The sequence below is a fragment of the Thunnus maccoyii genome, chromosome 22 (assembly GCF_910596095.1).
Source record: "Thunnus maccoyii chromosome 22, fThuMac1.1, whole genome shotgun sequence".
Classification (NCBI taxonomy): domain Eukaryota; kingdom Metazoa; phylum Chordata; class Actinopteri; order Scombriformes; family Scombridae; genus Thunnus; species Thunnus maccoyii.
The window spans coordinates 24,828,186-24,851,879 of record NC_056554.1 but is presented as its reverse complement, the minus strand read 5'-3'; the positions used below and the strand labels follow the sequence as shown (position 1 = coordinate 24,851,879).

Sequence of the window (23,694 nt, the reverse complement as noted above, 5' to 3'; positions counted from 1 at the left end):
GACCCCTTGAACACTTTCAGTGACCTCAGGAAGACCTTCAACACCCTGAAAACCATCTCTACAATCCACCAAACCTCTAGAGGTTTCCCCAAAACCCCTTAAATGACCCGTGGAACCTTGAACCTCAAGACCCATCACACTTCCTGCTCAGAAAAACATGGATAACACAGAGGGAACCAACAAAAATGCCAGAGAAAAAATCTGTTAAGAGGAACCTCTGACCTACTCGGAGAGCCCTATAACCTTCTTAGAGATCACTGAAATCTCCAGGAAAAAACTCTGGATCCTTCCAAGAGAGCATTGAAACCTCCTCTGGGAATCCTGGAACTCAACTGCTTAAAAAGTGCTGACTGAACTCTTAACGACAAAATGTCTACTTTGTCCAATATCTGTAAATCTGAGTGACAGTTTCCTGGCTATAATCCAGGGACTAAGTGCCCTTAGGCAACGCACAGATTTTAATCCAAACAGTTGAACTGCCGAACGTCCAACAATAAGAGTTCTGTATGAATGTGAAGCAGGATGAATGAAGGTAAACCTATGTTCTGCAACACACTCCCATGGTGTTATTGACATTCCATTCATACCTGAGAGTCTTAAAAAGAAACAATTACTCCTAGATTGACATTACAAAAAAGGGGTCAAGGGTCACAGCAAACTCATTCGACCGCCTAACTGGATGTTGTCTTTCCTGTAATTCTTTTCATTCCGATAATTCCTGTCTGCGATGCGTTATTTATTGTTGTGTTGCTGAGCAGTGAGGTTGGATGACTCAACTGAAGTCAGCTGAATTCCTCTGTAATGAGATGAGTTAGATTGGAGGCTGACAGAGGAGCATTTGTGAGCTCTGATGAGGAGATAAACTGGTGAGCTGTGACGCAGGACAGCCTCAACTTGTCAGACCTAGCCCACATCATCCACCTGAACATGTGCATCGGGTTTATAAACAAAAAGATGCTGGATTTAGTCCCTTGATCACCCTGGAAAGTCTGAAAGGAGAACAATACCAAGAAACAGTCTCCCCAAGGAAACTAACTAGTCAACTCACGTCAAGGTGCATTTGTGCAACACTTGTGAAATCCTGGAGCCCTAAAACTTCCACAGGGACCACTAAAACCTTCTAAAAGTCCCTTTCAGTGTTTAGACACTACCTCAAGTAAGTCAAACCCCTCAAACTCCCCTATATCCACTTCAATGACCTTTGAGATACCTCAATAACAACCTGTGGAACCCCCTTGAACCTCTTCAAAGACACCTAAATCCAGTGTAGCCACCTGAACCACCTTTAGAAGACCTCAAGGACCCAAGAACAGACTCAGGTACTGCAAGAACCCTTCAAGTAACTCTGGTGCCTCTGTAAAGGCAACTGGCACCCCTAAAACCTATTCAGACCCTCAGAACTGTCACTTGAATAATTAGAACCCCTCAAAGAACTGTAGAGCTCTTTTGAAGGCTACTGGTACCTCTACAAAACCTCTGAAACACACTAAAAGACATCTTGAAACTCCTCAAAGACCCCTCAAACCATGTATGGACTTCTTGGAACCTTCTGCACCTAGGACAACCACAGGGACCCCTAAAACCCTCTAAACTGTCCTCAGGCACACAAAGAACCTTGTAAATTTACAAAGACCTCATAAATTACATATAAAACCTCCTCAAGAACCTATAGATCCTCTTAAAATACACTCTCCTCAGGAACCACAAGAATGCTGAAGAAAGCACCACACCCTTTAAGGGGAGCCCCTTAAACCTCCTCAAGGACTTAAAAAATGCTTTGAGGATCTCTCAGACTTCTATAATCTCTTCAGAGCTCCATAAACTTCAAGGATTTATTAGACTTCCTACAAACTCCTGACGCATCCAGTGCACATTTTGGGACCCTTAAGACCTCCTAAATTCCCCATTCAAAAACATTTTGCATCTTTTTAGTGGGCCTGAACAGACCACTTGAATATCTCTAAAACCTCCATACAGACCCACAGAACTGTTCAACAGCCTCTTTCTCCCTTGTACAAATCCATTGAACTTCCTGAAGCACCTCTATAACCCTTTCCTCTATAACCTCCTAAAAACTGAGACCTGAGGAAACTCTAGACCTCTGTAGAGATTTCTCCAACCACCACAAAGATCCCTGAAACCCCTTAAAGCAAGTCTGAGTTCCCGCAAGTTTTCAGATGTTACACTGGTGCATGTACTTTGAAGCTGTCCCAGAATGCAAGAATTCTGGTCTTCTATACATGAAATATAGAAAAAAAAATGCTGGTTACCAGATTTTACCTAAGTTTGTGAGTGAATGGGTGCAAACAGCTTCTATGTTGGGTAGAAGACTAGTTGTACAACATTGGAAATCTGAGCAAATATACCCACCTTAAGTCAAATGTTTCTTTTACCTTGTAGAATTGAAGCTTTCCCACTTCCTGATGGAAGCTGTATCCCCTAACACCATGGAACAAACACACACACACACACATATATATATATGTATATGTGTGTGTGTGTATATTGTATATTATATATGTATATTTTTTTCTACATGTTTTATTTCCTTTTTCATGTAATTTTATTTATTTAGTATTATTTTGGCCCATCAGTGGGATGGTGGGTAAGTGGGAGGGTTATGGAGATTGGGGGACGGGGGGTAGGAGAAACAGTCTGCAGTTGTGGTTACAGTCTTATGTAATACAGTCCTGCATGATACACTAAGAAAGATAGAAGTGACTTGTTATGCATCCACCTGTGGATATAATCAAGTAAAAACTCAATAAAGAAATAACTGCAAAAAAAGTCTGAGGTCACCAAATCCCATGAACAAATCTCAGAACTCCGTCATCTTTAGAAGCTGGTAAGGATGTTGAAACTCTTACAGATGGTAGATGTACTCTCAAGCCTCTGCAAAGACACCTCGCACCATGTCTCCTAATAAGTCACCATAAACCGCCCATGTAATCTACCTATGCAACTCTTGAGACGAGACCCCTAAAATCCTTTCAGACCCCCAAAACTTTATTCGTTAACCTCTGGAACTACGAAACCTTTGGAGCACCCTAAAAGACATCTTGAATAGTGGACCATTTGTGCAGTCTGCATTTATTCACCCCTGAGATGCAATGTACTGACTACAGATGACGAACCAAACGTGTGTGCTTGTGAGACAGCTCAGAGTCTGTTTGATCTCAGAAATCACTAGAAACTCCAGTTCTCTCTCTTATTTCCCTCCAGTCTTTCTCCTTTTTCCTCTTGTCTCTGTGTGTCTATGAAACAGATTTGTAAAGCTGTGGGATTAGCATGGATTTGCTAAAATCTATAACAATAAAAGCTCCAAAAATCTTCTAAGGCACACCAAGAACACCCTAGAAACCTCCAAGATCCCTTGACAGGATCTAGAAAATATCTTGCATCCCCAAGGATGGTGAAACACACCCACACAGTAGTTTTACTGGGGCACTCCCAGTTTGAACAATATGAACCTGGATGGAACATCAGGTTTTACTAGAAACATAAAGGTTAAAAAAAAAATAACCTCGCCAGTTGTCTTTGCATCATGTCATCAGCCAGAAACCCAGACGCCATGCAGGACTTTACTGCTGCGCTGTGACTACGCACATTCTGACCTCCTTAAAGTAGAAGTCAGTGACATCATCGTCAGTCATTTTGGATCAGAATTAACGTTTGAGCTCTTGAAAGCATATTCTCATCCAACTTCCTGTTTGTTTGAGCGGAAGACAGTCTGCGGTTGAAATCAAATCTGTCATTTACATAAACCCACAAACTAACACACACACACACACACACACACGAGGAAACTGACAGTATCACCTCACCTAAAGCTGACTACACAGCACATAGATAAATATAGTAATCAGCAGTTTACTCACTGCTCATCTGTGCTGAACCAGAAGATCTACAGTTCAGTTTATACATACATATATCAATAATTAATACACATATAAACATATGAGAGACCCCTTAAACTGCTGTCACTGTAAACAGATTATATAATCCCAGAGACACACTGTCGGTCAGAGCGGAGATACTACAGGAATGTTACAGACTCTGTTGTAAATCAAACACGTGATGTGGAAAATAAGCTGTAAATGAGGACAGCATGGAAGCAGTTTAAAGGAAATCAGAGTGAAATCTGTCAGTGAAGTGTAATAAAGTTGTCCAGTCATATTAAATAGATGTAGGGTAGAATATCTATGATCATATTTCTGTTTGTTTTTTCACCAGATCACACATAAAACCCCCAAATAAACACAAACAGATGACTTGTGTTGTAGGTTTGTTGATTTGATTAAACACACATAAGCACAAAACTGATATAAGGCAGATCTTAAAACTAGATTTTAATATGGGACACCTTTTCAGGATCAAGTAATAAAATAGGAGTGATCACTGCATCATACCAGTTGATACTGAGTTTTAAAGCACCACAACCAATGCAGACACAGTGAAGCTGGGACCAGTTGACCACTGGTTGGTAATCCAGCATTGAAAACAACAACAACAACTGTGTATAATGGTGCAAGGTCTATAAATTCAATATTGGGTGTCACAGCCACAATATACAGTATATAGAGAGGAGAATTATGAGTATATAAGACTATATACACACTAAAAAAATCACTGGGTTTAAATTTGACCCAGTTTGGGTGAATATAGAACCAACACAACACTGGATTAATGTTACCCAGGAAGCCTCTCAAGACCCAAACTAAAGCCTGTTATAATCTACTCTTCTCTTTTTAAACTTACATGTCACGGTTTGTTATTGATTGTTCATAACTTGTGTATCTTGTGAATGTCATATGCACATCGTTTTGTACTGGTGCTTTACTGGCCCAAACTGGGTAAAATTTTAACCCGGTGATTTTCAGTGTGTAGGAGTTTTATAGGAACATGTAATTTTATTGTTCCTATAAAAGTTAATATTTAATATTACAGACACACATATAATTTGGGAATGTAGTGATAAAGCAGAGGGTAAAGTTACTGACAGAGAACTGGGGCTGGGCCATGTGGACACAATATCAAGTATCACAATATTTTTGACCAAATACCTCGATATCAATATTGTGACAGAATACAGAGGGAGATTTTTGATAAATAATCATCAGTAATGTGGATATAATGACCTGGAACAGCTCAAACAGTCTGGTAAGTTCAGAAAATTCACTGTATTACAGCCTTTAAAACCAGGAAACGACGACATTTATGTCATATCATGATGTTTCAATATCCAAAATCTAAGACGATGTCTAGTCTCATATCATGATATCAATAACCCTACAGAGAACTGTGGGATTATCACAGTATTATAGGAAACATATACACAAACATAGAAACACAGACGTACTATAGAAATATCAGAATTACTACAGGATGATACCACAGGAGGTGAGGTCATTATAAACTCAGTACTGAGTACTTTATAGGACTATTTTAGGAATATTCTGCAGTTTTATGGCAACATACAGTGATACCATATGTCACTATAGAAATGATGTCTATCTGTATCATTATTATCATATTTAGGATCATAAGGTCACTATAGCAACACAAACCATAAAGGCACTACAGAAATATAATAGAATGACTGTAGGTGATGGTAAACAAATAACTTCAGAAATATAAAGAGCTGTAGTGATTAGTTGATTAATCAGTCAACAGAAAATGAACTGCAACTATTTTGGTAATCGATGAAGCATTTTGAGTCATTTCTTAAGAACAAAAGTCAAAATTCTCTGATTCCAGCTTCTTACATGTGTCTCTATGACATTAAACTGAATATCTTTGTGTCGTGGACCAAAACAAAACATTCTAGTTTGCATCTCAGGCTTTCAGGAAACAACAATCAATATTTTTTTACCATTTTATAGACCAAACAACTAATCGATTGATCAATAAAATGACATCACTAATAGGAATATGTAGGTTTCCCTTAGAGATTAGACATAGTTCAAACATTATGGGCTGTGGTAGATCGCTATAGGAGCAGCCGTGTAGAATCACAATAAAAACATCTGAAGCTGCAATGATTAGTCAATTAATCAACTGACAGAAAATGAATCAACGACTAATTTGATAATCAATTAATGGTTTTAAGTCATTTTTTAAGTTTCAGCTTCTTAAATGTGAATATTTCCTGGTTTCTTTAGTCCTCTATGACAGTAAACTGAGTATCTTTGGGTTGTGAACCAAAACAAAACGTTAAGTTGCATTTTGGGTTTTTGGGAAACAATTATCAACATTTTTCACCATTTTATAAACCAAACAAGAACTCGATTAATCGAGCACATAATCAATAATTAGTATAGAATGATATAGTCTCAATACTAAACATCACTAATGTGAATATGTGTGTTTCCATTAGAAATAAGACATCATTGAGACATGATATGGAGCAGCAGGGTAGAAACTCACCTCCTCCTCGGCGGCCGCTCCGTTGCCTACGTGGGCCATGTCTGAGCCCGGGCTGTCCTCCCTCACGTCCGCAGATCGGCCGGGTTCCCACCACCACCACCACCACCACCGCCGCCGCCGCCGCTGCTGCTGCTGCTGCTGAGGTCCTATCAGGAGCGGAACCACAGTCCCATTTCTGTCGGTCACAGCTCCGTCCCGCTGCCCGCAAACCCGCTGCACATCTGCGGGGGTTTTCACACCCACAGCCGCGTTATTGCGGTGAAGTCGTCCCGGTCTCTCTCTTCCCTGTCTGACGGTGTGTCCGTGGATTTGGTCACCTATCCTTTACTCTCTTCCGTGAAGGAAAAAAAGCCCGTCTACGTTTCACACACTGAGAGAAAACACACCTCCTGCTTCCTTTTCTCCGCCCCTCAAACTGCTGACAGACTGAATAACAAACATAACGCTGCATGACTGGACACACACACTATTTATCTGTTTACTGCTCACATTTATGCTCTTTCATAACCCGTTTACATCATAATCACACTTATTTATTCCTCTTTATCCAGTATTTTCCTTTATATCATTTAACAACCAGTGGAGGAAGATCATTTCCTGCAGTAAAAGTACATAAGTATTATGAGCTTGATGTAGTTAAAGTATTGCAGTAAAAGTACATAAGTATTATGAGCTTGATGTAGTTAAAGTATTGCAGTAAAAGTACATAAGTATTATGAGCTTGATGTAGTTAAAGTATTGCAGTAAAAGTACATAAGTATTATGAGCTTGATGTAGTTAAAGTATTGCAGTAAAAGTACATAAGTATTATGAGCTTGATGTAGTTAAAGTATTGCAGTAAAAGTAGTGGTTTGGTCCCTCTGACTGATATATTATTATATATGACATCATTAGATTATTAATAGTGAAGCATCAGTGTTAGAGCAGCATGTTACTGTTGTAGCTGCTGGAGGTGGAGCTAGTTTACACTACTTTATATACAGTTAGCTAGTTTAGTCCATTGGTTCCCAACCTAGGGGTCGGGCCCCTCCAAAGGGTCAGCAGATAAATCTGAGGGGTGGTGAGATGATTAATGGGAGAGGAAAGAAGAAAAAACAAAGTTCTGATACACAAATGTTTCCTCGCTGTAATCATTCCTCCTGTTCATACTGGATATTAAAAGATCCTTCAAATGTGCTTTCAATGGAAGTGATGGAGGCCAAAATCCACAGTGTGTCCACACAGTCATTTAAAAGTCTGTGTGAAGCTTCTATTCAGCTTCATCAGTCTGAGTTAGTCATATCAAGTGGATATCTGACACATTTACAGTCTTTTTAGCATCAAATTCCCTCTTTGTGTTTCCTCGGACAGTGTTTCCCTGTTGAGCTGCAGGTGGAAGTATAGTAACAAAAAGAGGGACTTTGGCACTAAAAAGACTGTAACGTTGAAAGATATCTACTTGATTTGACTCATTTGGACGCTGAAGCTTCATGTTAGCTTGACCTGTTAATGAAAAGTGTCTCAAAGTGTTTGAACAACAGATCATCGCTGCTGCTGCTTGTGTGACTGAAATAAATGACTCAACACAGACAGGAAACTGGTTAAAACCAGTGCGGTCTGTTGAGGCACAAACACTTTCATTTCCGTTTCACAGCGTTCCCCCGCTGCGCTCGTCTCACGAAAAGGAAGTGACATCACATTTCTGTGAATATTGTTCATCACAAACTGTAAACTGTACATGAGTGTGAGGACGGACTGTAAATGGTGATGAAACACGTTTCCAATCACAGTGCAGCAGTGTTTCTATTGGCCGACTGAGCACATCCGCCCGGTTACAGCTGAACATCATGAGGAGGATCAATATGCAGACCTACGCCCTCTGACCTCTGACCCCCAACCATCTCACTGCTCATGCCTGAACCTGACCACACGGGTGTGTCATGTAGATGACTGCCAGTCTGCAGATCGATCGACTCGCACTTCGCACCAAAAAACAGGAAACGTACGCTTGTATTTTCCTTCAAACTTTAATAGCAGTGAACAGCAAACACGACAAACATTCATACAACGGAAATGTGATGCGACTGCAGCTTCAGAGCGTCAGAGACACAAACGTGAGAAAATAATTTCTGAATTATCGTCGTCATACTGTTTTTACATGTAAAACTGCATATGAAACCTCTTAAAACATTTTATTTATGGTAGTATATCATGTAAATATTCAGTATCCGCTTGTTCACAAATAAACTCAAAGCTTGTTAAAAAAAAAAAAATCTGTAAATAAAAATTACATATTTACACATCAGTAACTCAACAGGAGCCACGTAGAAAACAACAACAACTGCATACAAGTAGAAAAACAAAAGAATAAAAACATCTTAGTCACAATAAAATACAGAATAAAATATCTTGCTGTACAGTTCACTCTCAGTGAGTTTAAAAAAAAACAAACAAAAAAACACTGTGCAGCTCCAACAGTCGTTAGCTGTTAGCGTCGATGCCGCCACTGTTCTTGTGCCTTTGAGCAAAAGCACCAGGTCCTCTGCAGCTGTGGAAGTGTGAACGTCGAGGTGGAGTGAGTCTGTTTAATAATGCTTCATGTTTAGGGTTTAAAGCTGCTGTGAATGTCAGTTAAACAACAATCTGATGTCAAATATTACAAAAAGTTTTGTTTTAAAAAAAAAAAAAAAAAAAAAAAACTACATTTCCCATCAGCCCCCTCACATCCTGTTCTCCCTTTACACAGTAAACATGTTGCAGGTTTTTTTTTTAACTATAATTGTACTCATGCATCTATAATTATTGCAGATGTAGAGACGTGAATGAACAAAGTGCACCTTTAAAATGAAACAGGAGTGTCGGTTCACACCTGTTTTCATACAGACTTACGGGGTCCAAACGTCCCCGTAAGAACTATTACACAGAAATATATAAAAAAAAAGACAAAAACAAATAACTGAAGGAGACGTACCCTTTCATCACGACAGATCAAAGTTAACAGAGGTAGATGTTGACGGATTTAAAGATTCAGTTTTACCAAATATGACAAAAAAACAAAGTTTTTTTTACTAAAATGCAGCAAAGATGAAATAACTTCACCCTGAACAAACACCAGAGTCACTGCAGGCAAAACACCAGCTGACGTTACTGTAGCTCCATTAAAACAGCAACATTTCAAGTAAAAGCAACTAAAAACAAACAGGGAGTCACCTTATTTTGTGTTACAAAATGTAAAAAAAAATAAAATTTCAGGTAAATTACGTCGGAGTCATATTTTTAATTGTAAACGTGACTATAGCCGAAAGGTGAAGGGTCGTTTTTTTTTGTTTCTTTACATCTTCCTGATGTCAAAATTACAGTTTAAAGAACAGATTCACAATTTTGTTGTGTCATAAAACACCTGACTGCTGTTTTTTTAAAAGATACACTTGAAAAATTGTGAACACGTCCTTTAAAAAAGTCACTAAGAAGACGCCCGTCACCCTTCTGTAACTCATATAGAGGTCGATGAGTGACTAAAACGTTCAGATGATGTTTAAGGGTCACATGACGTGTTAATCTCAGGGTTAAAGTTAAATTAGCTTAAAAAGAGGTTGACAGATGACGTCGGGGTTAAACGTCCTGCTCAGGTTGCTGTAATTACGCAACATCCAGGAGCCAACAGAAATGACGAAGGCGTAACTTGAAATAAGGTAACGAGGCCTTGAAGTTCAACACTCTGGTGAAGGTTTGTAATGCTCATGTTTGGGGTTTGATGACGGAAAAGTGTAAAAAAAATAATAAACACTGTTGTGGTGAAAATGAGTCACTATCACAGTTTGTATGTATTGTATGTAATAATGACAATAACGGTACCTGCGCTAACGCTAATACGAGTCAATATGTCGGGATGAACGTCATCCAAACATTCAGTACCTGTTGAGTGTGACGTCATCTACAACAGGAAGTAGTTAAACTGATAAATATGTGTGATGAGGTAAACGGTTGTGATGTCGTCAGTGTCCATGTGACTGTTTCAGGTCGACCGCCTTCACCCCCTCAGTGGAGTTGGTTCAGTCCAGGCAGCCTCACGCTAAACCTTCAGGAAGAGTCCACCGGAGCTGTGGGGGGGTGGGTGGAGGTAAACAACACAAACAATAAACAATTAAAGCTGCATTATACAGGTAACAAGCACATCGTCTGACATGTTCACATTATACAACTTTAAAAAAGTGTCATCATGTGTGAAAATACAGTAAAGCTGTTCAGCTGGGTTCAGATCTGAATATAAATATATGGAAGTAAAAAGTGACAAAATTTTAAATTTATAGATAAAACTAAAAAAAAACATGACGTGATTCTTATAATCACAGAAGTGTCTGATGTTTCTGTGAAGTTTGTACATGTTACACAAACACATTTATCGTTGCTACAGTCTCCATTTCTGACATGTTTCAAAGCTTTTTACACTATTTTAAGTCCAGAATAGTCGCGTTAAATCCTCACGGTGGCTCCAAACTGTTTAGTTAAAGCTCTCCGTTGCTTTGTTTAATACTGGCGCATTCATTTAAAACTGTAAACACACACCTGTGTCCAGCCAATCAGAATCTATAATTTTAAGCGGTCATGGTATAAATAATAATAATTATAGTAATTATGACCCCCCCAAAAAATGTAATGTATTATTTGTTAATTATGATGAAAAAAAATTCTATATTTTATTGAAAATAAATACTTCATACTAAAGCAAAATAAACAGGCATGATCAATTATTTAATATAATAATAAATGTAATAATAATAATAATAATAATAAATGAAAAAAATAAAAATCTTAAAATGTCTGAATTACCTATCATCATGAATTAACTCTGTAAACAGTTTTATTGACAAAATTATTGCCAAAAAAATTAAACTCAAGGTCCACTTACTAGCTTTTTCTGGTATCACATAGTCTTCATCAGCAGATGAATGGACAAAGCTAGTAAGTGGACCTTGAGCCGGGATTGTTTACTAAAATTATTAATTATTCATCAAATTAATAAACATTTTGCAGAATTTGTTGTCAGTTTATTTATTTGTATTAATTTACTTGTTATAATTTACAGTAAAACTATAATTCTAATTCATTTTATTTACCTTCTGTTTTCTCCTCTTCCTCCCCTCCCCCTCCTCCTCCTCCTCCGTCAGTCCTCCTCCTCTCCTTCACCTGGCCCATGCGTCTCTTCACCTCCTGCAGCAGCTCCTCCCTCCTCAGTCGCTCCCTGCAGCGCTCCGCCCGCTGCGCCTCCTCCCTCTCCTTCTCCTCCAGCAGCGAGCGCAGGAAGGTGGCGCTCACCACCTCCTCGCCTTCGCCCACCAGGAAGGCGTTTTTGAAGCGGTTGTAGAGCATCGAGGCCTTGTCCATGATGGCCTGGTTCGCCCGGTAGAAACGCATCTACGCACAAAGTTTAAACTCAGGTTGAGATATTTTACGGGTTTTTTATAGTAATTACCTGGAAAATTTCGTAGTAATTTGCAGATATTTAACTGTTAATTTTTAGGACGTTTTACAGAGAGGGGGGTAAAATTTGGTACAAATTATAAGAAAAAACTGAAAAAAAGTCACTTTAGTTGGTAAATGCAGATTCATATGTTGTTAATTTGCAAAAAATCTTAATAAATAAATAAATTAGACATTTGTCAATTCATCAACTGATATAAAATACTCAGTTTTCAGTGTGTAATTTTGTGTGTTAAACTACATATTAACATATTAGATTGTTTGTTTATTAGTTGTTTCAATAATTTCCTAAAAGTAGCTGCTGTGTCATTTGGTAGAATAAAAAGGAAATAACAGAAACAACTTAATATACTAATGATGTAATTAGACACATAAAACTACTCTGATTATTTGAAGTATTTTGTCAGTTAAAGAATTGCTACAAGTCTAATTTATTAAGAATTTTTGCAAATTAACAACTACGTATGAACCCAAATATAAAGAATCTGCACTTATCAACTAAACCAACTGAACACTTTTATATTTTTTCTTATAATTTGCAGCTGTAATTCTTTAATTTGCAATAATTTGTAGCTGATTGATTAGTCTGAACCATCAGTGGTGGTTCGGCCACAAGTTCATAACTTGAAGTCCGACAAGCTTCCTCGCAAGTTCGCTGTAAAATGTCCTAAAAATGAACCGTTAAATATCTGCAAATTACCAGGAAATGTGTGTAAAATTACCTGTAAAACGAAGTATTACTGATATTTTCTACGTTGTGTTTTCGTACCTTTCTTAATGTGGCGACAAGCTCGCTGTGTCTCTGGACGTGTTGAGACGTCACGTAAACCATACTGAGCTGATCCAACGCCATCAGACACTTACTGACGTCCTGGAACAAACAAACAAACAAACAAACAAACAAACAAAGATAAACAGAAGGAATCTTGTAATTAAGACAGACTGAAAATCTAATAACAACAACGAAACTGGTTTTGCTGTTTGTGATTTTATTTGCTTTGTTCCTTTAATATTAGCAGGAAAACAATCAATCATTGATCTGATCAGCGATCGATCGGAGCCTGTAGTCCAGTGTGAACAGTGTGCGTGTGTGCGTGTGTGTGCGTGTGTGTTACCGGGTTGTCGGTCTTCAATGAGATCCTGATGTCTCCGTGGATTCTGTGCAGCGTCGAGTCCGTCAGCGTCACCGTCGGATTCTTCTTCTGCAGCTTCTGATCCGTCTTCCCTCCGTCCGAGACGTCACACTTCGGTTTACTTTCTTCTTCTTCTTCTTCTTCTGTGCTCGTCTTCTCCACTTCTTCTTCTTCTTCTGCGCCTGTTTGTGACTCCGCCTGCAGCGTTTTAATCTCAGCTGAACTTTTCTGCTTCGACTCTTCGTCTGTTTTTGTCGCCGTTTCTTCTTCGTCTTTTTGCGATTCCTTTTCTTCTCTCTTCTTCTTTTCTCTCGTTGTCATTTTTTCCGCCTCGCCCGTTTCATTCTTCCTCAGTGTCTCGTCTTCGCCGCTCTTCTTCTGTTTCTCGTCTTCCTCGCTGCTCCTTTTCTCTACCTCCTTCACGCTTTTCTCTTTCTTCTCCTCCGTCGCCGCTCTCGTTCTCTCAGACCTCCTCTCCGCCTCTTCGGCGTTCCCTCTCTTCTCTTTCTCCTTCACCGAACTCTTCCTCAGTTCTCTCGTGGTCGTTTTTTCCACCTCGCCCGTTTCGTTCTTCCTCGGTGTCTCGTCTTCACCGCTCTTCTTCTGTTTCTCATCTTCCTCGTTGCTCTTCTTCTCCGTCGCCGCTCTCGTTCTTTCAGACCTCCTCTCCACCTCTTTGGCGCTCCCTCTCTTCTCTCTCTCCGGCTCCTTCGTCTTCACCGAACTCTTCCTCAGTTCTCTTGTTGTCGTCGTTTTCTTCTCCTCTTTGCTCTTTTTCGGCGTCTCGTCTTCACCGCTCCTCCGTTGTTTCTCATCTTCCTCGCTGCTCTTCTTTTCTTTCTCTACCTCCTTCACGTTTCTGTCTTTCTTCTCCTCCGTCGCCGCTCTCGTTCTTTCAGATCTCCTCTCCGCCTTCTCTCTCTCCGGCTCCTTCGTCTTCACCGAACTCTTCCTCAGCTCTCTCGTCGTCGTCGTTTTCTCCACCTCGCCCGTTTCATTCTTCCTCTCTTGCGCTTTCTTCTCCTCCTCCTCTTCGTTCTTTCTCGGCGTCCTCTCTTCACCGCTCTTCTTCTGTTTCTCGTCTTCCTCGCTGCTCTTCTTCTCCGTCGCCGATCTCGTTCTTTCGGATTTCCTCGGCGCCTCCTCGGGTTTCTTCTCTCTCTCCGCCTCCTTCGCCTTGTCTGAACTGTTCTTCTTCTCGTCTGCCGTCTTTTTGTTGTCCACCTTTTCCTCTTTCTTCTTCTCCTCCTCTGCTGCTGCCGCCGCCGTCGTTCCTCCCATCATCGTCTTCACCTGAACCTTCGCTCCCTGTCCGGCCGTCGCTTTCACGATCTTTCCGATTATTTTTCTCTCGTCTTTCTTCTCCTCGCTCTCTTTCGTCTTCGCCTCGTCTGCCGTTCTACTCGCCGTCGTCGTCGTGTCCGTCTTCTTCACCTCCGCCGTCTTGACCGTTTTATTCTCCGCTGCTTCTTTCAGTTTGACCGTCGTCTCCTCTCTTCTCTCCACTATCGCTCTCTTACCCATGAAAACCCTGACGTCCGTTTTCCTGCCGATCATCTTCGTCGATTCTTTCGACGACGTCTTCTGACTTCCCGCCTTCCTGATCTCGTTCTTCGCTGCGTCTCCGGCGTTCCTGATAGAAAAAACAGACGTTTAAAAAAACCTCGTCTAAACACGCTTTCTTTTAACCGCCGTGTGTGTGTGTTGAGTCTCACTGAGTGCTCTTCGTCGCCTCCCTCCTCTTCACTCCTCTCTTGGCCTTCAGCAGACCTCTCAGAGACGTCAACAGACTCTCCCTCTTGGCTGCCAGGCGGCGCTGCTGCTGCACGCGGAAGAAAAACATGATTCAGTTTTAAAAAATATTTGTCCCAGAAATGTTTCCTGTAAGAATGAATGTTGTTATTGTATCAACCAGACTGCTGCTTCTGCATGTTTTAGCCTGATAATTACAAACTGCGTAATGTGTTCACCTCTCAGTCAATGTTTTAGTGAAATAATGTCCACAGCAAGCGCCAAACTCTGGGGGTCTATGGGGATTGACTCGCTTTTGGAGCCTCAAGTGGTCGTTCAAGGAACTGCAGTTTTTGGTCAATCCCCATAGACCTCCATGTTAAAATGCCCAACAGCAGAAATAAACATGTTTACAGCCTGGTACAAACAACGGTTTTGGTAGCCTGAGTCCCGGGCCGAACCTTCGCGGTCCTTCACAGTCCTGATGGCATCCTTCCCTGGCTGTTGCTGCTTGTGCTTGTTGTTGTTGTTGTTGTGATTGTTTTTCTTCTGTCCCCCCTCCCCTTTCCCTCTCTCTTTCTCTCTCTCAACCCAACCGGTCAAGGCAGATGGCGCCCACCAAGAGCCGGGGTCTGCTTGAGGTTTCTACCCGTTAACGGGGAGTTTTTCCTTACCGCTGTCGCCAAGTGCTGCTCATGGGGGAATTGTTGGGTCTCTGTAAATTAAAGAGTACGGTCTTGACCTGCTCTATGTGAAAAGTGCCTTGAGATGACTTCTGTTGTGATATGGCGCTATATAAATATAAATTGATTGATTGATTGATAATTTCCTCTTTCATGATAACTGTACAGGGGGTGATTTTTTATATAACTCGTCCATTTAAATTTTATTAAGCCTGAAAGTTATGTATAATTAAGGACATGGTCACTTTGAGTGACACGTGGGTACCGTCACAGGCAAGTCGCTACCACGGTGACAGCGTTGGTTAGGTAACGTAACCATGGCGTAACCCCTGATTCACAGAGTATAGCCGTAGCCGTCGCTATTTCAGTGTGTTTTCAATTCATGAAAGTTAACTGTAACATTTTGGTCGCCTAAAAAGTCTTGTTCAGGGTTTGATTGTACTGAAAGACCCTTCAGTAAGAACATTTTAATGGTTTTAAACCTGTTTTTTTACCAGCAAAAAATAGCATTAGCATTATCACAGTTGTTGTATGTTTTGATTATAACGGACTACGGATGCAAATTAGCTTCAAGCTAACTCCGCTAGGTGGCTTGTTTCAGCCATTCGTCCCGCCTCTTTGCCCATTTTTGATTGGCTGGGAGTCAGGCAGAGTCACGCACTGCCAAGATGGCGACGGCCGGGGCGGCTCACTTTGAGCTTCAAAACCGCTCTTCAGAAACCAACGAGTGACGTCACGGTAACTACGTCCATATTTTTATACTAGTCTATGGTCCAAATATATGTTAGTATTGAAACTCTGAGTTTCCCTCTGCGTTCTTTGTTCTTGTCTTCAGGTCCCGACGGCCGCTAGCTGCTCCAACTGACTCCCATTTAAAAAGCATCAACTTCTCTCTGGAAACACTCAACTTAATCAATGTTTCCATTGAGTCATTCTGGTCTCAAACTCTAATTTCAGGTCCTCTAACAAGTGTGCTGGTGGTCATTTTAGAAATTATTGCTCCGTTGATAAGATCTGAAGGCTTAAAGTAGCTCTGATGTTTGCTGTGTTGGCGTTGATTGACAGTCGGCTCACCTGCTGTACATTATGTTTGTTGTTGTGCTGAACTACCACGAAAAAATGAAGAAAATTCTTTAAATTTGTGTTTATTTAAGTTAATCTGAATGACTGTGGAGTTTAAATATGATACAGAAATTAAGACGTTATGATTTCAGGTCAAACTAAGTGTTTTCTTTGCAGTGTGGGGATCATCAGACTCGTTGGTACCTCAGAAAACTGTCTGAATGCTACAAAGTCTCTTAAATCAGATCTGTTGGTATGAAAAGCATCTTTGAGTGCTTGTGCAAGTTTTTTTGGAATCCAACAAACTAAAAGAGATTCATTTTCTAGAAAAGTGAACTTTAAAAAAGGAGCCTCACCTCCTCGTCCGCAGGGCTTCCTCCCTCCGTCTCCTCCGCTGTCGTCTTCTCTTCTATCGTCTCTTCTGCTTTCCCTTCATCAGCTGCGTCCTTTGTTCTCCTCGTCTTCATCCCTTCGCTCTCTGATGACTTCTTCTCCTCCTCTGTCATCTTCTTCTTCGTCTCTTCTTTCTTTCCTTCCACGCCGTCCTCCCTCTCTTCCCTCCTCCTCTTTGTGCCTTTGCCCTCCTCTCCCTTCGTCGGGGGCGCTTCTTTCTTTTCTTCCGTGGCGTCTTTTTCTCTCGTCCTCGTCTCTCTCCTCGTCTTCTTCTCGTCACTGTCGTCTTGTTTTGCTTTCTTCTTCTCCTCCTCCTCCTTCTGTTCCTCTTTCTCAGCTCTCCTCGTCTTCATCCTTTGGCTCTCAGCTGATGTCTTTTCCTCCGTTTTCTCCTTTATCGCCTCTTCTTTCTTTCCGTCTTCGCCTCCGTCCTGCTTCGTTTTCTTCCTCTCTACTTTCTCCTCTTCCTCTTTCCTTCTCTTGGTCGCTTGGGTCTGTGTTGTCGTCTTCTCTTTCTTTCCTTCGCTGCCGTCCTGATGAGTTTTCTTCTCTTCCTCTTTCTCTCCTCTCTTCCTCTTCACTCCTCGGCTCTCTGCCGACTCATTTTCTTCTTCCGTCTTCTTCTTCTCTTGTTCTTTCTGTCCTCTGTCGTTCTTGGATGTCGGAGTAGAGTTTGGTTCGGTGGTCTCCTGTTTCTTGGCTGTTGGCAGCAAAAAACTGTTTAAAACAACTTAAACCTTGTTTGATGCACTTATGTGGAATTAGTCTTCAAGATAATTGATTGTTTGTATATTTAAATGAACAGCCTGTTTGTGTTACCTGAAGGTGTGACAGCAGGACCAGCAGGTGTTCTCTTCTTCTGCTGTTCAGCGTCGGCCTGAAAACCAACAAAATAAAAGAATGAATCCAAAGACTTCATCTGGATTCACACTCACTTTTTATCATTATGAGTTTGGACGAGTTCCTTTGGGCTTTGTGCTACATTATAAATCCCTAAAATAACTTCGAGTCCAGATGTTGTGATATGTAGCACAACAAGCTAGCGAAGCTGTAAACAGAACAGCGTTCCTGCACATGCTCAGTAGCGTCTGCCTTACACAGAACTGCTCTCCAGAGACTGAAAATGTGATGCTGTTATTAGTCTTTGGAGCCGCGACGACACCAAGATTTCTGGCTTGGTTTGCAGTTTTTAACATTGTCGATTGAAGCTGAGTGCTGACTTTTAAACGTTCTTCCTTTGCTCTAAAAACAAGTTTTGTCACTGATCAATTGAAGAAAATGCTGTCACATCCAATCATTGATTTGTTCACTGCTCTTACTCAGCGCCTGTATTGGACCATAGTCCCCTGGTGATACGGTTATGTAAATTTGTGTGTCATCTGCATAACTGTGGTAACATATTTTGTTGTTTTCCATAATCTGAGCCAGTGGGGGGCATGTAGATGTTGAACAGAAGAGGCCCCAGACTGGAGCCTTGGGGAACTCCGCATGTCAATTACTGTAAAAGAAAACTGAATCGTAGGTTATCGTTTGATGTATTTCTTGAGTATATTATACATGTTTCAGATAGTGTTTAAGTTCAGTTTAGTGTTAGTTTGTGTGTACTATGTATATTCTAAACTTAGTTCTTTGCTGTGTAAGATGAGGCAGTTGTGTGTTTAACAGTTAAGTTTATTCTGTTATACCCTTACCTGAGCCAGTGATAAGATAAACTATAGTTATGTAGAGGTTTATGTGTAAAGCTGATAAGCTTTTAGAAGATAGTGTGGTTTGTCCTTTATTTAATAGAGTAGTAATGTTATTTAGTGATGTTACTTGGTGCATGCTTATGTGCTGTCATATATGGTGGTGAAGACAGACTGTTCCTAGGTTAGTTGAACTTTTGACTTGTGTTTCTATCTGAGGGTTGGTGACCTGTAAGGTTAGTAAACAGATTAAATTCTGTACAAGTAGTATTTAAGGGACTGGTTAAGTGCCAACCTTTCAGACAAAGAAAAGATAGCTAGGTGGTATCTTTGTCTCCAGAACTATGATGCATTATACTTCTGATTGTATTATTTGATTACATTATTTCATAACCTAACAATGCTCTCTTTGTGTGTTTATTGAGTGATCAGCAATTTCCCATTACAGTAATTACCTATAGACACAAAGTAGTCCTTGTCCTTTAAGTAGGATTCAAACCAGTTTAGTTCTGTGCCAGAAAGTCCCGCCCAGTTTTCCCAGTCTGTCTAGTAATATGTTGTGGTCGACCGTGTCAAATGCGGCACTGAGATCCAGTAATACTAATACTGTAATTCTGCCACTGTCGGTGTTCAAGTGGATGTCATTGAAGACCTTAACAAGAGCAGTCTCAGTGCTGTGGTGTGGTCGAAATCCTGACTGGAAGACATCAAGACAGTTGTTCCGTGTTCAGCTGTTGAAAAACAGCTTTTTCAACGATCTTGCTTAAAAATGTGAAGTTTGATATATGGACCTATAGTTGCTCATTAGTGACGTGTCTAGATTGAGTGGCCGTACACAGAACTACTCTCCAGAGACTGAAAACATGATGCTGTTATTAGTCTTTGGAGCCGTTTCTAAACAAACTAACGAGACCAAACTCTTCATGATGAAGTGCAGCAGTGTGACAACGGAGGAATAAGATATATCAGGCTTTCATACACACACAATACCTGTTAGTAGATCAGTTCATTGTTGGTTTGGATCCAAACATGAGATTTGTTGATGATAAGACCTTTGATAACATTATGTTCATGGAACAAAAAAAGGTGGAACTCAACTGTGAGGGAACTGCAGCACCTGGACGGTGTACAGCGCGACACGCTACAGTTATCTTTTAGTTCATCTTCAAAAAAAGGCAAATGTTTGGGTCCATTTTGAATTTTATATCTTAATAATTTGCTTTGAAAGACAAAAATTAAGTATTTGCTCCGTCAAAGAGAGTTTAACATACAAGAGCAGCTGAACAACTTAGAGCTGCAACGATTAGTTGTCGACTATTAAATTAATCGCCAACAATCGATTAATCATTTTTTTAAGAAAAAGAGTCAAAATTCTCTGATTCAAGCTTCTTAAATGTGATTATTTGCTGGTTTCTTTAATCCTCTATGACAGTAAACTGAATATCTTCGGGTTGTGGACAAAGTGATCAACGTTTTTCACTATTTTATGGACAAAACAACAAATCGATTGATCAAGAAAATAACCCATACATTAATTGATAGTGAGAATAATTGTTAACTTCAATCTCAATAGTGCCTCCTTTCTATTTATTCAATCATCTGTCTGTCAGTTATGGATCAGCAGCTGCGTCGTTACCTTGGACTCGGCTGTTCTGCTCCTGGTCGTAGCAGAACTCGTCGTATCTGTTGAACTTTCAGCCTTTTCAGAAGCTGGTTCGGAGTCTGTTTTCTTCGCCGGAGCTTCGACGGCGCTTCGGGTTTTCCTCTCGGACGTGACGTCACGTGTCGTTCTGGCAGCAGCAGGTTTACTGTCGGGAGCGTCAGCAGCATCTGGAGCAGAAGCTTTGGAACGAGTCTTTGTTTCAGCCATGTTTGTTGTTGTCTGTAGAGACCAACAAGACATATTTATGTCTTTAATGTACTTCCCTTCCTCCTATTCAAGACCATGCAATATGCCTGAAAGCTCTCAAAAAGGCCCTTAAGTATGGATCCTTGTGATGCTCACAGAGAAAACTGTCAAATGTTTGCAATAATATGAACAGATACAACAGTTAAAAGTTGTCACAAACCCTCGTACCTTGCTTTTATTCTCTGCAGAAGTGGTACTTGTAGTTTTTTCTGGATCTCTGGCTGCTCTGCTCCTGGTGGTAGCGGCGCTCTCAGTAGTTGAGACATCTTTTGAAGCCTGTTCAGGAGTCTGTTTGGAGTCTGTTGGAGCGATTCTTGATGAAGTTCTGGTTGGAGTTTTAGCAGCAGCAGCAGCAGCAGTTTCCTGTTGACTTGTGGCTCTGCTGGGAGTATTTCTGCCGGCAGCCGCTCTACTGTCGGGCCTCGTAGGGGCAGTTTTACTGGGACTTGATTGAGCCGGGGAAGATTTAACAGGTGTGGTTTTATTAGCAGGAGGTGATTTAGTGGGGGACGTTTTACTGGCAACGGTTTTTGAGCGAGTTTGTGTGGCTGTTTTGGATGGAAACTGAGGAGACAACAGAACACCGGAGGTTAATTACAACCAAAAATTACTGTATCGTTTTGAATATAAGACTGTTTAATCTGGATGTTATATTTCAAAAAGTCATCAGACAATAACATCTGAGCATTAATGTTGCTAGACTAGCGAAACTGCTTCCAGTCTGTTTACAGTGATTCTGTTGGAGTCAGTCAGCACTAAAAGTGTTTGGTTAGCTCATCGAAATGGAAACTGATTGGTTATTAGAGGCTGAGAGACACTGACTTTACGTTTCATCCCGACTCCCGGTGTGTTCTGGATCTCCCACATGCCCTCGTCGAAGCCTCTGATGCGAACGCCGCTGCCGTACTTCTTCTTGTTGCCGGCGAAGGGAACGACGTTCTCCGGAGGGAGGTTACCGCTGAGGACGGAGGACAGAACAAAAACACATTTCAATCAATCTATGAAGTCCATACTCTACAGAGGAAGTGATGTCACTGCTGACCGGCGTGTACGTACATCTGATGGGTCCCGAAAAAGAAGACCGGAATTCGCTTCTTGTATCCGTCCTCCGACTTGCAGATCTGAGTGAACATGTGATTATTACACATCAACACAAAATAACGTGTCCACTTATTGACAGGATGAATACGTGTGTGTGTGTGTGTGTGTGTGTGTGTGTGCGTACTCTGGCGGGCCAGTGAGGGAAGCCCTTCATCTTGGCGAACACCAGGTCTCCTGATTTGAAGCCGTCAAAATTTCGTGGCATCCTGCTGCATCAGAGCTCGGTCACACGGAGGGAACTGAACCGACAACTTCCGCACAGGTCAGCCTGCGAAGAAAACAGAGCAGAAGAATTTCGCCTTTCGCCTTCTCAAACATGAACTTTACATCGTTATTCTGACAACATGACTCGGTTTTCATTTACAGAAACGTTACAGGACCTTGTGCCGTGTTTATCCTAACAAAGAGGCTCAAGATTACAGACTGTGTTAAAAACAATCTCTCACCCAGAGACAAAGTTAACAGCTGTCCTGGTGAACAATGACGCCCGACGTGCAAACATCTGGATGTGACTAAACTGTTCACCAGAAGCTGAGCACCGTCTTCAGGATCGCCGCTATAAATTACCTTTTGCTCTGTGAATATTTGCTTCATGAACAAGTTCGATGCCAAGAAGATAACGTCAGGATTTATGGACCCAGAACTGTGTTGACAGGTGCCATAATTTCATAGAAACATTAACTGAATTCATGAAACAAAACTGCATGAGTGATTATACTGAACACTTTCAAAATGTACCTTTAACATTGAATTAAAAAGGTCAGTTTTGTCTGCTGCTTGTTCAAACATTATCCTTTTAAAATAAAGACTTTACACACAAACTTATAACATGTAGCTTCAGTAGATTATGACTTAATATGCTTTGACAGACAGGTTCACAGTGTTTCAAGTGTGTCTTAAAACAACAGTCAGGAGCCCAAATGAACTTGAAGCATGTTTTTCCTGCTGTAATCATTCCTCCTGTTCATATCTACTTTAAATAAAATGTATTTAAAGTAGATATCTTTCAACGTTACAGTCTTTTTAGTGCCAAAGTCCCTCTTTTTGTTACTATACTTCCATCGCAGCTCAACAGGGAAACACTGTCCGAGGAAACACAAAGAGGGAATTTGATGCTAAAAAGACTGTAAATGTGTCAGATATCCACTTGATATGACTAACTCAGACTGCTGAAGCTGAATAGAAGCTTCACAGAGACTTTTAAATGCATTTGTATCTCCTATTTATCTTTTAATGTCCAGTACGAACAGGAGGAATAATTACAGGGAAGAAAACCTCTTTCACTATTCATATAGACACCTGGCTGTTTTAAGACACTCTTGTATTAACTGTGGACCTGTCCTTCAATAGAGAGACTGATTATTTTATCTTGCTGCTGTTTGTCGTCATGCTGATTGGACCAAACAGTAACGTTGCGTTGTCTCAATTAAATACACAATCAAAACTAAAGGTAGAAACAGCTCTTTCACTTCGGTTTCCATAAATTAAACAGTCTGTAACGTTAAGTGTTGCATCACCAGTTGTGAAACCGACACAGAAGCTCAGCAGTTTCGCTTTTAGCAGCATGTTCACTCATTGTTTACAAATACAGACATGTTAGCACAGATGCTAACCTCAGCTAACTGGCAGGCAGCTCTGACAGAGGGATTAAAATCTGAGTTCGGTTTTATTCCGCTTGTATTTAACAGTTTAACAGCTTACTTTACCTAACGGTAACCGGACGACGATCTCCTGGAAATGTACCTAAACGTCTCGGTGTTTCCTCGGTACGAGAGGCTTCTGGTTACTAAGCTACGTCGCCATGTTTGCCGCTATGCTCATAGACATATATGGCCATGCTCGTGTCACGTGATATTCGATGGTTTCCCGCCGGCTGTTGGAGCGTACCAACCAGCTTCGACTGTACCATCTTGGGGGGGGAGTCTCATGAGTCTGAGCTGTACATTTTTAAAAATTCATTAAACCTTCATTTTTGTACGCAAATAAACCATAATTTTCACGACTCTTTAATATTTTCGAGGCATACTAAAGTCTTTTAAAGACTGGACATCCAAGCAGCTTTTAAACCTGAACTGGAATCAAGTCTGAAGTTAAAGTAAGTTTGTCTTCAA

The 23,694-nt window shown here is 40.8% G+C and overlaps 2 protein-coding genes across 2 annotated transcripts in view; both read right to left on the bottom strand.

Moving 5' to 3' along the window:
- LOC121889618 (tetratricopeptide repeat protein 39B) overlaps window positions 1-6,800 on the bottom strand; it is a 28,088-nt gene extending 21,288 nt beyond the window's left edge. The window contains exon 1 of the mRNA XM_042401716.1: window positions 6,427-6,800. Within this exon, the coding sequence (XP_042257650.1) occupies window positions 6,427-6,465 (39 nt within the window). The 5' untranslated portion in view covers window positions 6,466-6,800. The remainder of the gene's footprint in view (window positions 1-6,426) is intronic.
- Window positions 6,801-8,413: 1,613 nt separating this feature from the next.
- Window positions 8,414-23,447, bottom strand: LOC121889802 (trichohyalin-like). Its single transcript, XM_042402045.1, has 13 exons — window positions 23,290-23,447; window positions 21,708-21,851; window positions 21,539-21,603; window positions 21,305-21,440; window positions 20,651-21,046; window positions 20,210-20,455; window positions 17,708-17,765; window positions 16,852-17,588; window positions 14,735-14,841; window positions 13,002-14,652; window positions 12,656-12,757; window positions 11,523-11,820; window positions 8,414-10,505 (listed from the first exon to the last, which is right to left on the bottom strand). Exons 2-13 carry the CDS (start codon window positions 21,786-21,788, stop codon window positions 10,486-10,488), a joined length of 3,897 nt encoding a protein of 1,298 aa, XP_042257979.1. The 5' UTR covers window positions 21,789-21,851; window positions 23,290-23,447; the 3' UTR covers window positions 8,414-10,485.
- Between the last annotated feature and the right edge of the window lie 247 nt (window positions 23,448-23,694).

Coding starts and splice junctions, on each gene's coding strand:
- LOC121889802 (XM_042402045.1), bottom strand. CDS start 21,788: ATGCCACGAAATTTTGACGGCTTCAAATCAGGAGACCTGGTGTTCGCC. Junction 17,589..17,707: donor TCCTGCTGTCACACCTTCAG/GTAACACAAACA, acceptor TGCTGCCAACAG/CCAAGAAACAGGAGACCACC. Junction 14,842..16,851: donor GAAGCCCTGCGGACGAGGAG/GTGAGGCTCCTT, acceptor TTCCGCGTGCAG/CAGCAGCGCCGCCTGGCAGC.